A 14,101-nucleotide genomic window follows, 5' to 3' on the forward strand; every position below is an offset into this window, starting at 1 on the left:
TTAGACTTTGTCCTAGACTAGAAGAGCAATGTCACTCGGAGAAATCTCTGTCTTCTGCACATGTGTGACTTCTAGCAGAAAGAAATTGTACGGAGTGGATAGAAATATTAAGAACAAAATATTTCTCTTCATTTGTTTTTGAAAACCACAAAGAAAGAGAAATAAAAAACATAATCAAGCAACTGTGATAGTGGGAGCTTCAAATCAACCATAACAAATTTGTTTGCTTTCTTAAATAGTCATTTTCATGGTGTCTTGGTATAAACAAGGAATTCTGTTTAAACTCTTATTCTGTTAACACATTAATAAGTATGTGAGATTGGTGTCACCCATCTCCAAACTAACACATCAGAAATGTTTAATTAGACTGATGGCACTTTATCATATTGCAACGTTAAATCTGCATACTTACTAGTTACAAAAAAAAAAAAAGGTTAATTCTGATCAATGTTAACATAATCTCAACAAATATCCAGATCCGAAAATCACAATAGACCCTTATGACTCTTTAATTTTCTGATTCCATTCATTTATATGATAAATGTTAAAATGGAATTAATTTCCCTCTGCCAGTAATACAGAAATAAAAGGGACCATGCTCTGATTTAACACAGACCCAAGCACTTCAGTCTTGCATTGCCAAAGCCACGACAGAAACATCAACCCCTTATCCAGACAATACTTACAAGCAGCCTCTTATCTAAGTTGGCTTTTCTCAAAGAAGAGGTAACAGAGTTGGCATCTTTTTCTGCCATCCATGCTTTAAAAAGCTTGACCGCAAATGAGGCTGCAATGCCTGTTTAAAAAAACAGAAAAAGAGACAGTGAGAGTTGAATTCTTTTAATAAGCAAAAACACCGGTAATTGACAGACAGGGGCAAGCTGCTCACTAGGTTTCCTGCAAGGAGTCTGCTGCTCAAAGACGTGATTTGGTACAGAGGAAAAATGGATAGCTCTTTAGGCACAGTTCTGTTTCCATTACTCAAAAGAAAAGGAAAAACAGTTAAAACATTTTTCAAAGTGAGACTCCCTAATTCCAACCTGGAATAACCGTGTCTTTATTTTTACCTTGGTTCAAAACAGATTGAAAGCCCAATATTTTCTAGTTTTGTTTGTTTGTTTTGTTTTTGCTTCTCTTTCACCTGTGGTTCACCAGTATTTCATGTCTATAACAGTGATCCTGAGGTATAACAACTAAATCTTGAGACATAAAAATGAAATGGCAGCACGTTAATTAACATGCTGATAAATGATACTAGGCAAAATGCATTAATAGTGAAAGATATAAATAAAGCTATAGATGCACAGGCAATATTTACTTTGTAAGTTTATTTCTTGTAAAAAGCATTAAAAAAAAAAACTCATGATGGGGTGCCTGGGTAGCTCAGTTGGTTGGGTGTCCGACTTCGGCTCAGGTCATGATCTCACAGTCTGTGAGTTCAAGCCCCGCGTTGGGCTCTGGGCTGACAGCTCAGAGCCTGGAGCCTGCTTCTGATTCTGTGTCTCCCTCTCTCTGCCCCTCCCCTGCTCATGCTCTGTCTCTTTCACTCTCAAAAATGAATAAATGTTAAAAAAAAATTAAAAAATTAAAAAAAACCCTCATGAGTCAAGCTATAAAAATACTGATGCTGTTTCAAACTGAAGTCTTTTCTAGATATTTTAAAAGAGATTACTAAAAGAGCTAATGTTAATCAGAAAACCACTCAATTACATATCCATATTGACATTAGGATTTATTTCCAAATATAAGTAATTAGATAGCTAGAAGACAGTTCCTCTGTGAACACTACAAATTTCCAAGTTAATGTTACATTTATTAAATTTCCAAGTTAAAATGCAGCTGAAATATTGAACTGATTTTTTCTGAAGTCTTCACTGTTGCAGCCTCAATCCCTCACACCCCCTTTTTTTCCTAAGAGAATTTCTATTTTGCATAGGCCAGGTGACTTCAAGTCTAAGTCCTGGTACCATTTCCTGCAATGATTAGTCGAGAGTCCTCGCTTTAAGCCCATCTGCCCAGGGTGTCTCCCTGGCAACTGCTACTGGTCCAAAACTAGTCATGTGGCCTATGGTGGCCAATCAGCTGAAGGCATGATATATTATTCTATGTTGAGAAGTACTCTCCCACTGAATCTAAACAAGAAAGGATGTCCCATAACTGTACCAGCAGACATTGTATAATGACCAGGGAAACCATACTTGTAATAAAGTTGATAATGCTATGATTGGTAGTGAGGAGTAACAGGAGAAAATATCCAAGACGTGAATATTATTGTTTTGGACATAAGAAATAAAGGTTCTTATATGGAACAAAATTTCTTATACAGCAAATTGAGTTCCACCTTCTAGTTAGTTGCAAGTAAGAGCATTCAATCAATGTATCATTTATACAAACACAAACTTTGCTCAAATTTCTTCACTTGAATGAGCAGAGGAACGAGTAAAACAAAACAAAACAAAACAAAAAAAACACACACACACACACAAAACAAACACACACACCCCCCCCCCACAAAAAAAAACCCAAAAACCCACTATGGCTAGGACAATAAAACAGGTGTTTCGAACTGTAAACACTGTTAGTTACTTACACCCACTATCTAAATTTTATAACCATTAATATTTTATATTTGCTTCATCATTGTCCACCAAATTATTTGAGGAATTTGTAGAAATCACTTAGGATTTTAATACAACCAGAAAGACAATTATTTTCTGTTATGAAGGCTAGGGAAATCTAACATAATTAACATTTTACTGTTTACATGTTATCTTGTGTTTTTCTGAGGGTAAAATGGCTCACATCATAAATAAGATGTGGAGTATCAAATTCTCTTCAGGAAAACACTTTAAAATGTCACAATATGAACAACACACTAATGACAATTACAGAATCTGAACTGTCATAAATCTGAGCTATATTAAGCCCAAAACTATAGAAAATCTCTAAGATCACTCGACTCGCAATTTACTATTCTTTTCTCAGCTACAAGAAAACTACAATCCATTTCACTGCAGGCATGAACGAGGCTGGAACTTCAACATTTGTAGGAGAGAAACTAAGTTCTAAGAAGAAACAGATGTGTTCACAAAAGCTCTTTTATTTTTAAGGAAAAAATAACGCTTTGTTTTGTGTTGCATTATAACTCGAATATCATTATCCTCCTCCAAGAGCCCACTTTTGTTTTATTCCATAACCAAGTGATTGTATATACGCCTATCAAACTCTTACTGCCTTAAAATTAAAGCAAGACTTCGATGCCACCATCTGGATTTCTTTCTAAAACTGAGATAATGAATATCTTAAAAATGGGATCAAAATGAACATCGAACACAAGACTTTGAGAGGTAACGGTTTAGAAGAACGGTCCTAACCAGCGAAATAAGAGTCTGGTGGGGGGGCATTTGGGAACATGAAGGGGCCTTTTTTCATTACACTAAATAGAGGTGGGTGCTAGAGCCTGGCAGTTTAAATGCCCCACAAAGTACAATGAAGCATTCTCCCAACAAAATATGCCAGTGGCAACTACATTGAGAGAAACAGTTTGGACGACATCCACTTCAGGGTATTTGATCCAGGCATTAAGCCTTACACCCTGAAATTCAGTTCATGAATAGTTTTTGTCTTTGTACAAGTGTGCATATTTTTTCTTCCAGTTTCCTCCAGTAAACATGTACGATTCTTATTGTTTAGAGATATACACACATTCGCTCATACAGATGATGGGTGGGTAGAAGAGAACACTAAGAGGAGTTACCGGTACTGTTCTAATCACCTGTGGCTTTACTTGTCTTTTGACACATGACAGGTAAGAAAACGCAAGCGCCATTACCTTCTTTGACTAAGCTGTCGGTGAACAGACTGGTGAGGATGGTGGCGGGAAGGGTGCCGTTGCCCAGCAGGATCCCCGACAGCATCGCCAACTTTGTCTGCTCTGTTTCGGAAAAGGCTTTAAGGAAGAGGAGAAGCTGTGGGTCAAACAAAAGAAACCAGGTCTATAAAGCAAAGGACTAAGGTAGGAAAATAACAGACAAGGTACATGCATGGCTGAATGGCAGACAACGAGTCGGTCGTACGCACAGCGTAAGTATGACCCATCAGAAACACATGCGCGTGCTCACTTATAAACTGGATGCTAAGGAAAGTGACTTTCTCAGGCACAGTTCCTTGCTTCCAAGTTCACTTATGCGTAGCTATAGATAACATCCACGGGAACAAAAAGAGACATATGGAGAATGGTGTGAATAGGTTATATAAAAAAATTTACATTGGACTTTGTACAGAAGAAAGGGTAAGTTTTACATAATGAGCAGAACATTTACTGAAATATATTATTGTCCTTCATATTTTTCCGTGTTGGGATGCCCTTGTCCCCATACTATAGCTACCCATTTTCTTGGGGTTTGTTACATCGTACCACACACAAAAAACAGGGAAAGTCACTAAGCTTTGACATCAGCATATATTTTTCTGAGTTCAGAGCATATAATATTCTTTAAAACAAGACTGTTGCGTGACAAAGGGGTTTTCTAAGTTTCTGCTGCTCTTTCTAAAATAACAAGATTCAAACTCGGTATTTCTTAGAGCATGCAGTCTTAGCAGCCCTGGTGATGAGGTAATGGAGGATATGACAAAGCCTCTTAAGAAAGAAAAGCCCTCTGATGTGAGTTGGAAAGAGCAATTTCCGAGGGGGCAATTGAGAAAGTAGCAACCTCAGGATGGTTAAAGGAGAACCAAAGCAAAGGTGATTATACCCCGTTTCCCATTTTTCATTCTATGAGTTCTCAGTCATGTTGAGTACCCTCCTCTTTCTTAAGGCTACCCCCCCCCCCCCCCCCGCATTCCTCTGACTCTATTCCAGGCTATTTTCTCTAGTTCATCAGTTCTTAGGCATGTTACTGAGATCCCCGGGGCTCAATATCACTACTGGGGCCTTGCTCACTTTCTCATTACTTTGCACCAATGAAATGCCATTAACTCTGTACAGTGGGTAGGGCAATATTAACTTACTATCCTTGACAGTTAAAGGATTATTATATTACAGAGAAGTTATGTGAGTCTAAATATTTGTATTATGAGTAATGAGTAAGTGGCAGAACTGGAATCAAACTAGTCCATTTCACTCCCAGGTTATGCCTATTAAAGTGTCAGTGAATTAAAAACAAAGCCACCTTCAAAGTTCATAAAAAAACATGGAGGGAATGAGAGTATCAGTGTGTAAAGCTCCAGGGAATACCAGGAATGGGACACAGTAAAAGAACTGACAAAATCATAGACACTTTGTATCAATCTGGCCTTTCCCTCTGATTGAAAAGATGATTCAGATTCAAGTGAACAATGAAAAATGGCTCCCAAAATAAAATATTAAACACTACTTTTTAAGCCCATCAATATACTCTCATTCATTAAAATAGTGCAAAAGTTACATCTTTTTCTTAAATTCATATTCTCATTGATCAATTATGTTAATCAACATTAAAATCAGATGCTGCCTGTACTTCAGAATATTCCTTTTAAAATGGATATACTATGAAAAATAAATCATTCTTGAAGCATACATATACATCACGTGAATAAAATAGTAAGGAAATTTTCAAGTTACAAATGAGCTAAGAAAAGCATAAGTGGTATTATTAGACAAAAGTGGTAAAATGTCATTTAAAGGCTTTACCTTCTCCCTCCCTGTTATATCCATTCCTCTGTTTAATCAGGTGCTTGTTATTTTCTAGACACCTAGCAATGTAATGGACATTTTTTTCCATTTAAGTTTTTTTTCATATTTATAAAAGTAATACATGCTAGTAGAATAGTATCTATCACTACAGAATAATATAAAAATGTGATTTCCTCTCTAATCCCGCTTCCTTAGAATAACTATTATTGTGTTCATTAATAACTATTTGATGTGTCCTTCCAGATTTTTAAATGTACTTATATACCTCTATATTTTATATACATAACTATATGCGTGAACATGTATTGTTTTTACTGAATTATTCATTGATGACAGCCAAAACTTGTCAAGGGTACCAGCTATTTTTCTGAATACTTTCTGTGTATTGAAATCTACACCAGCCTTGATCTTCACTTTACAGAAAAGTAAACTGAGGCAGATAGAAATGAACTAAATTGCCTGAAGTTAAACTACCAAATGGCTGCTCCACACCTATTTCACGTAACGATTTATCATGGACATTTTCCCCAATCAATTCATGTGGTTACCCTCCATTGTTTACATGACTGTACAGTATTCCACGGTAAGGACATACCAGAATTTAATTAATCAGTCTCCCATTAATGCACACTTAGTTTATTTCTCCAAACTGTGATAAACATCTTTATACATACAGTTTTATGTATCCATGCTGAACTATTCTTAAGAAATGGGAAAATGGAGTCATAGAGAATGCAAATTGTTTTAAAAAGGGATTTTACTGTCAAATGTTCATGATGTATGGATCTGCATTGAACATGGGGAAGCGAATAAGTAGTAAAGTAGAAGCTATGGTTCCTTTATTCCCTTGGTTTATAATTTAGCAGATATCTAAAATTGGAAATAATGATCAAGCAACATGCAAATCTGTAACAAGTTAATGTAGTGAGTGCTACATACACACACACAAGAGTTACAAATTTCAAGAGGGAACATGTTGCAATGACAGAAAGGAGGTCTTCTTTAATGAGGTGCTACTATTTATTTTGCTACTTACTAGAGGCCACTTACTCTATTAAGTACCTTATATGTGATCTCATTGATTCCTACAGCAATCCTAAGGTATGGCATCTTACCGCAGCTATTTTACAGTGAGAAACACCACTGAGACTTACACCCACAGATTATCTCCCAAGATGTGCTTTTATCCTCTTTGCCAGACTGTATTTGTGAAAATTAAAGAATTTTACTGGGTATTAGCTGTTGTGCCATATACTCCTTCACATGCTTTAATTGCTTAAATCACCACATCTAGATTTCCCCCTTGATATATTTATTTTTCTTGCATATTTGGAAACTCTAGTTTTTATTTTTAAGCTCTGCAAGGTCAAGGATCAGATGCTATAAAACCACTCCTATAGAGCAAAGTATGTGGTCTTACATAAAGATGAATGAACAAAATCTAGGCTAATCGTGTATTTTCCTCTATAGCAATTAGCTAATGACCTGTTGTACTCATTCATTCAACAAACATTTTTAAAAAACTTACTATGTCCCTGGCACTTCTGCACTATCGGTGTAAATGAACTATTTTCATCCCCCTCCATTTCATTACTTTAAACAGGTAAGGCATTACATTTGAATTTTTACCTTCTTCATTTCATCCTCAAATGCTTTTTCCAAATACTTATATCTCCTGATGAGTTTATTGAAGACCTAAACATAAAACAGAACCATTCAATATTATGTAAACAAGTTTAAAAGACAATAGGAAGTGTAGAAACTCACCATAATCACAACATGGCCCTAAGTAAAAAGATAACTGTAAAAGAACTGTAAGCATTTCAAAGGAGTTATAACAAGGGGGAAAATGTGATCAATGTGTACATAACAATAAAAGAAATTCAAACAAAAGTATAACATGTGAGAAACCAAAAATAACTCTGATAAAAACACAATAATGTTAAACCTGTGAGATGCAGAGAAAGGCAATAGGAAATGAAGGGGGTGACATATAATCACAGAGACCATGGATACGATGGAGAGAAGACCTCAGACACATTGTACTCTGGGTGGACACAAAGACGTCTTTAGAAGACAAGCAAAACTTGGTATAACTTCATAGTAATAAAGGATTACTGCCTCCCCCCCACCCCAACTAGTTAGAACCCACAAACAGGGTTTGTAAGTGTGTCAGTGGAATTCTAGGCTGTTTATTTAAGTGAAATGAATGTTTGTATTCCCACTAAATTCAAATATTGAAGACTTAACTTCCAATGTGACTATATTTGCAAGTAGAGACTTTAGGAGGTGGTTAAATGAGGTCATAAGGGTAGGGCCCTAACCTGATAGAACGGATGGCCTTATAAGAGCCATAAGAGAGACTATACCAGGATTGGCTGGCACCTTAAATATACACTTCCCAGCCTTCTGAACTGTGAATAATGAAATTCTATTGTTTTATAGAAATCCCAGTCTATGGTATTTTGTCAAGCTAGCCTGAATAGAATAATAAGTGTTCTTATTTAAATAGAGATTTTTATAAATGATTATTTTTATAATTGAAAATGATTTCTGAATCTAATTCCTTTCTCTCTCTTTTTTTTTAATGTTTATTTATTGCTGAGAGGGAGAGTGTGTGAGTGGGGGAAGGACTGAGAGACAGGGAGACACAGAATTTGAAGCAGGCTCCAGGCTCTGAGCTGTTAGCACAGAGCCCAACATGGGGGCTTGAACTCATGAAAGGCGAGATCATGACCTGAGCCAAAGTCAGATGCTTAATTGAGTGAGCCACTTAGGTGCCCCTAATTCCTTTTTCTTCTATACACATAATACACTGTCATCTAAAACTTTTAGTTTAGATTATCCCCTAATGTGATCAAGATGGGGTACAAGAGTAAAGATTACAGTGCTGCCCTTTATGAGGAAATAGTGGCCCAGGCAGGGAAGTAGTATGCAATAAGGAAAAAGAGTAAATGGTATTGAGATCCAATAAATTTGATTTGATCACTCGAGTCCTAGTACTTGCCCTTGTAGTCTAGCTGAGAACAACTGGCTGTTAACACAAGCCAGTGATAGAACAGGAACCAGCTACTCATGATGCATGTACGTTCAGCTCTATAGTGTTAACGTTTACTAGGTTGCTCCATTCTACAGTCCTGCAATGTCCAGACCTTCATTAGGGCCTAAAGACTTCTAATTTTATTTTTTTACCAATCTAATAAATGCAAAACGATATTGTGATTTTACTTCCATTTCCCTAATTACTAGTAGGTTTGATTATGTCTTCATCTGATTTGGGGGAGCCTTGTGTTTCCTCTTCTTTGAAATGCCTACGTCTCTTCCTAATAGGCAGCTTGTCTTCTTCTCTAGTGACTTGCAATTTTTTTTATTTAATCCTGGTATGAATCCCTCATAGATATTACAAATATCTTCTTGTCTCTTTCTTGTTAATAGCTACATGATAGTTTAATATAGCTAATATAGCTATGAATAGCTACATTCATATCTAATATGAATTAGAAAATTTTAATGAGTACTCTACTGATAGACTTCTATGCTGTTTCCAACCTTTGATACTATTACAAGCATCACTGATAATTCCCATCGTATGTGTATGTGTCATTCTACACATATGCAAGCACATCTGAGAGTGAAGTCCTAGACGTGGAGTTGCTAAGTCAAAGGGAATGTGCAGTTTTAGTTTGGAAAGATAGTGCCAAAGTGCTCTCCCTGAAGTTTGGACCAATTTATACTCTCACCAGAATTTATGTGAGCCTCTGATTCCTTGTGTTCTGTACAGATGAGAGGCAAAAAAGAAAAGAAAAAAAAAATATACATACATATATGTACATATGCATATATATATACATATATATACATATATATACATATACATATATACACACATATATATACATATACATATATATACATATACATATATATATACATATATATATATATAAATAAATCTACCTTAGCTAAGTTTTAATATCCACTGCTTACTAAGAATGCAATTGAGTATCTTTTCATATGTGCAAGAGTTTTCTAACATTTCTACCGAAAAAGTGGCCTGTAGAATTTCTGAACCTAAGGTTTCCCTAAATCCTATTCAGATGTCTCCCTCCTTGCACAACAATCTCTCAGTGATGGGCTTTACCTGAGCATAATTTCGGATGGTTTCATGATCTTCATTTGCTGAAAACACACAGTGGTTGGTCATCTTGGTCTTGTCTCCGTCATCTATGCGTGTTCCTCCAGGGGCTGAAAAGACAAAGGTAATTACAGTTAAGAGAATACTGAAATGATAGGAACATTTACAGAGCAGATGAATTCCTGCACCTCAAGGAAAACAGTAAAAGTGGATGTAAAATCTAAAAATCACATAAAAATTGATAGGATGAGGTGTACATGTAGATATGTTGTTATGTTTATGTTTCTAATCTAATCTAATGCAAGCTAGTTGTTCCATTTCACACTACTACCATAGTGTGTGAGATTATTGTTCTAGATCCTTGACTTCACCAGGCTCCTAACATTCTAAGTCTGGACTCACTTATTCTCAATGTAGTTCCTGGTGTTTCTGACATCAGGACATAGTTCACTTTTTAGGTTTGATAATATTTTGCCAGACTCCACTTCACCAACACTGAGACCGGCCGGAACCTGGCTCTTGTAGATCTTCTTAGTTTCTTAACTTTTTTTTTTTAATGTTTGTTTATTTTTGAGAGAGAGAGAGAGAGAGAGAGAGAGCAAGTGCGGGAGAGACGGAGACACAGAATCCAAAGTGGGCTCCAGGCTCTGAGCTGTCAGCACAGAGCCCAACATGGGGCTCGAACCCATGAACCGCAAGATCATGACCTGAGCCAGAGTCGGATGCTTACCTGACTGAGCTACTCAGGCTCCCTTAGACCTTGTTGGTTTCTACTTGAGTAGGTATTAAAACTGTTCCCTCCTCCACTAGCCCAATTATCCATGCAGGGTTGAACAGTATACACTTCGACTGCTCGCTATTTGCATTTGGTCATCAGGCAGCTGTGTTGGCTAGGAAAGTGTATTTTATTCTCTATCGTCTTTTTCCCCCTTGGCCTATACAATATCATGGAATAAATGTACTAGCATAAAAGAATGCATTTTTTTCTTATGACTCAACTTTCTACATTCAAAGGCTCCTCCTGTAAGTTTCAATCATGGCCATTAGAAACACTGGCTGATGAGAAGAACAGAATCCATACTAGGTATTTTTGTTTTCTGATTGTACTTCATTATAATTAGGGTAGGATTCTAGAAGGCTTGAATAAGCCAAGTTAGACTAATGTCTTCCATATACTCAACACATATTTGGAGAATATACACTTGTACCAGCTACTTCCTTTATGCATTTATGTAACTGCCTTTATTTAACTCGTGATTTCAGATCTTTGGATGAAAAGTGCTACACCTAGCCAAACCTTTTCAGATTCCAGCATACCACTTCATAAGCAAATTACTTTTTAGAAAAGTGAGCTCCTTCAGGAATCTATTTTCAGGCAATTAATTTATGCATAAGATTTAATTAGCCCTCTGTAATGAAAACAACCACCTGGAACAAAATTTTATTAAGATGATAATCTTCTAAAAACTCCAGGCTAATGACTCCTATCTGACAGAAGTTAGTTATATAATTGAAATTAAATCTATAGTCTTTTCTTTTAGAGGTAAGTTTTAAAAATTGTATTCTTATACAAAACATGTTATACATGAATAATATTGCTACAGCTTGCATTAAAATTTTTTCCCTCTGATATTGGGACAAAGAATTAATTGCCCTTTCTAAAATTTTGGTGAGCCTGCTATTTTCCTCAAAATGTAAGTTAAAAGAAAAGAAAAATATTTCTTGTATCTACTCTTCAAAAAACAAAACTGAAAAACCAAGATGACTATTGTTTTAAGAACAATGGAAGAAGGTAAATTTTGGGGCAGGTGTTAAGAAAATTCCCATACTCAATAAGTAAACAAAGTATTTATATAAAAAGAATGTGCCTGGCTGGGTTTATTCATTATATCAAAGGTCTGGCCTCGGTAGGTACCTGGGGGTTGTACTGGCTGTGCTCCTAAGTCTTACCATACCTTTGGCCTTACCTTCTTAGATGTATGGAGGTAGAGTGAAGCAATGAAATCTGAGCTACAGATATAAATTTGCTGATCATCCTTATATAGATGGTCAATGACACTTTGAGATCATCAAAGCAAAGTACACAGATAATTTAACAGATATATGGGGGCAGTAATATGGAAACCCAAGAGTCAGGTAAGAGGCATTCAGAGAAACACATGGTCTCATGTAGGGGAAGAAAGTAAACATTTCAAGAATGATAGGAGGGTCAGCAGTACTGCCAGGAGGGCACGAAGAACTGAAAAAGGTCTATAGGATTGACTTATACAGTCACATGTGACTTTGGCAAGTACCAAACTCATTGAAGACTTGCATAGAATTTAGCAGTGCACCAATGAAAGTATATCGTAATTCATGAAATACAAAAGCCAATCATTGCATCAGAAAATATTCAACTTCACTATTAATTTAGAAATTTTGAAGGTAAATATCACTTAGCTAATTGGCAAACACCTAAAAAACTGAAAAGCATAAGAGTACCTAATGTTGCTAAAGGTGTAGATAAACAGAACACCATTTTCGATACAATGTTAATTAGAATCTTCTTTTTGAGGGCTGGTGTCTCTCTGATAGACAGGTAGACAAAGACAGACATAGATATCTCTATTCTTCAATTCATTTATCCCTTGCTAAATATATAAACACATAATTAGATAAAGGTACAAAGCTATGTGTATACAGATACTGATTATATATTGTGCTTACAGTGAAACTAGGAACAAATTAAATATGATTCAAAATCAGTATGATTTTGGTTCTTTTCGAAATCATTCAAGGTAACACTCATAGGTATGAAAGGCAACAACAGATTGCTGAATAAATACAAAAGTCATACAGAGTACCTTATTTGTATAATATCATCCCATTCTCAAAAATTAGCATATGTAGGTAAAGAGATTTCTAGAATGGAATTAACCAAAATATTAATAACAGTTGTCTCTAGGTAATGGGATTTGAACACAATACATATAGTTCTTATGCTTGGATTTGAATGATCCACAGTGATGATGTGAGATCTATACAAATAGTAACAACAAAAAACTAAAGCAGCAATACAGATCAAAAGGGAGCCTGGTAGTAATTAGAGCCCGCGTACCAAAATGGAAAGATTTCTCAGAAGGAGGAATTAAAATGTGGCTATACCTCAAAATGGATGAAAGTACACACTTTGTCCTAAAGTAAGCTGGCTTACACAGTGTTTCTCAATGAAAGGCACTGATAGCGCACTGGGTAGGGCGAATTTTCATTGTACTGATTCCCCCTGCAAAGTAGGTGGCATGCATGCCTCCACTACCAAGTCTTTATAGCAACCCAAACACTTTCACACATTTGCAAATGTCCCCTCAGTAGTTGCAAATCACTGGCCTAGAGGATTGGACCACTTCTAGTGATTTATGGTTACCACACAAACTGATTACACAAACTAAGTTCTAAGAATAAACATGAGAGGAACAATGGGTCATTATGATACCTAATCAACATTTAGATCAACATACCATGTCACTTAGAAAAGCCTTCTACCTTGATGCCTCTGCTCTATTATTTTTATTTTGCTTTTAAACTAATTTTAACTTTTGTAGCAATGTGGATGGAACTGGAGAGTGTTATGCTAAGTGAAATAAGTCATACAGAGAAAGACAGATACCATATGTTTTCACTCTTATGTGGATCCTGAGAAACTTAGCAGAAGTCCATGGTGGAGGGGAAGGAAAAAAAAAAAAAAAAAAAGAGGTTAGAGTGGGACAGATCCAAAGCATAAGAGACTCTTACAAACTGAGAACAAACTGAGGGTTGATGGGGGGTGGGAGGGCGGGGAGGGTGGGTGATGGGTACTGAGGAGGGCACCTTTTGGGATGAGCACTGGGTGTTGTATGGAAACCAATTTGACAATAAATTTCATATTAAAAAAAAAAAGAAAAAAAAAAGAAAAAGAAACTAACTAATAACTTTCAAACTTCTATCTTTAATCCTTTTAGCTATATACTCACAATTACATATTTTAAAAAACCAGATTTAGGGGCGCCTGGGTGGCGCAGTCGGTTAAGCGTCCGACTTCAGCCAGGTCACGATCTCGCGGTCCGTGAGTTCGAGCCCCGCGTCAGGCTCTGGGCTGATGGCTCAGAGCCTGGAGCCTGTTTCCGCTTCTGTGCCTCCCTCTCTCTCTGCCCCTCCCCCGTTCATGCTCTGTCTCTCTCTGTCCCAAAAATAAATAAAAAACGTTGAAAAAAAAAAAAAAAAAAAAACCAGATTTAAACTATATTTCTGACATTTTTTTGGATTAAACAGAATTT

General features: G+C 36.2%; 1 protein-coding gene across 2 annotated transcripts in view; it reads right to left on the reverse strand.

The window, feature by feature from the left end:
• Positions 1 to 14,101, reverse strand: part of BZW2 (basic leucine zipper and W2 domains 2) — a 63,494-nt gene that overhangs the window by 17,213 nt on the left and 32,180 nt on the right. For both annotated transcript variants that reach the window (XM_058724910.1, XM_058724909.1), the window contains exons 4-7: positions 9,816 to 9,919; positions 7,304 to 7,369; positions 3,833 to 3,968; positions 687 to 796 (exon numbers count right to left, since the gene is read on the reverse strand). In XM_058724910.1, the coding sequence (XP_058580893.1) occupies positions 687 to 796; positions 3,833 to 3,968; positions 7,304 to 7,369; positions 9,816 to 9,919 (416 nt within the window). The remainder of the gene's footprint in view (positions 1 to 686; positions 797 to 3,832; positions 3,969 to 7,303; positions 7,370 to 9,815; positions 9,920 to 14,101) is intronic.

The sequence above is a fragment of the Neofelis nebulosa genome, chromosome 4 (genome assembly GCF_028018385.1).
Source record: "Neofelis nebulosa isolate mNeoNeb1 chromosome 4, mNeoNeb1.pri, whole genome shotgun sequence".
NCBI lineage: Eukaryota > Metazoa > Chordata > Mammalia > Carnivora > Felidae > Neofelis > Neofelis nebulosa.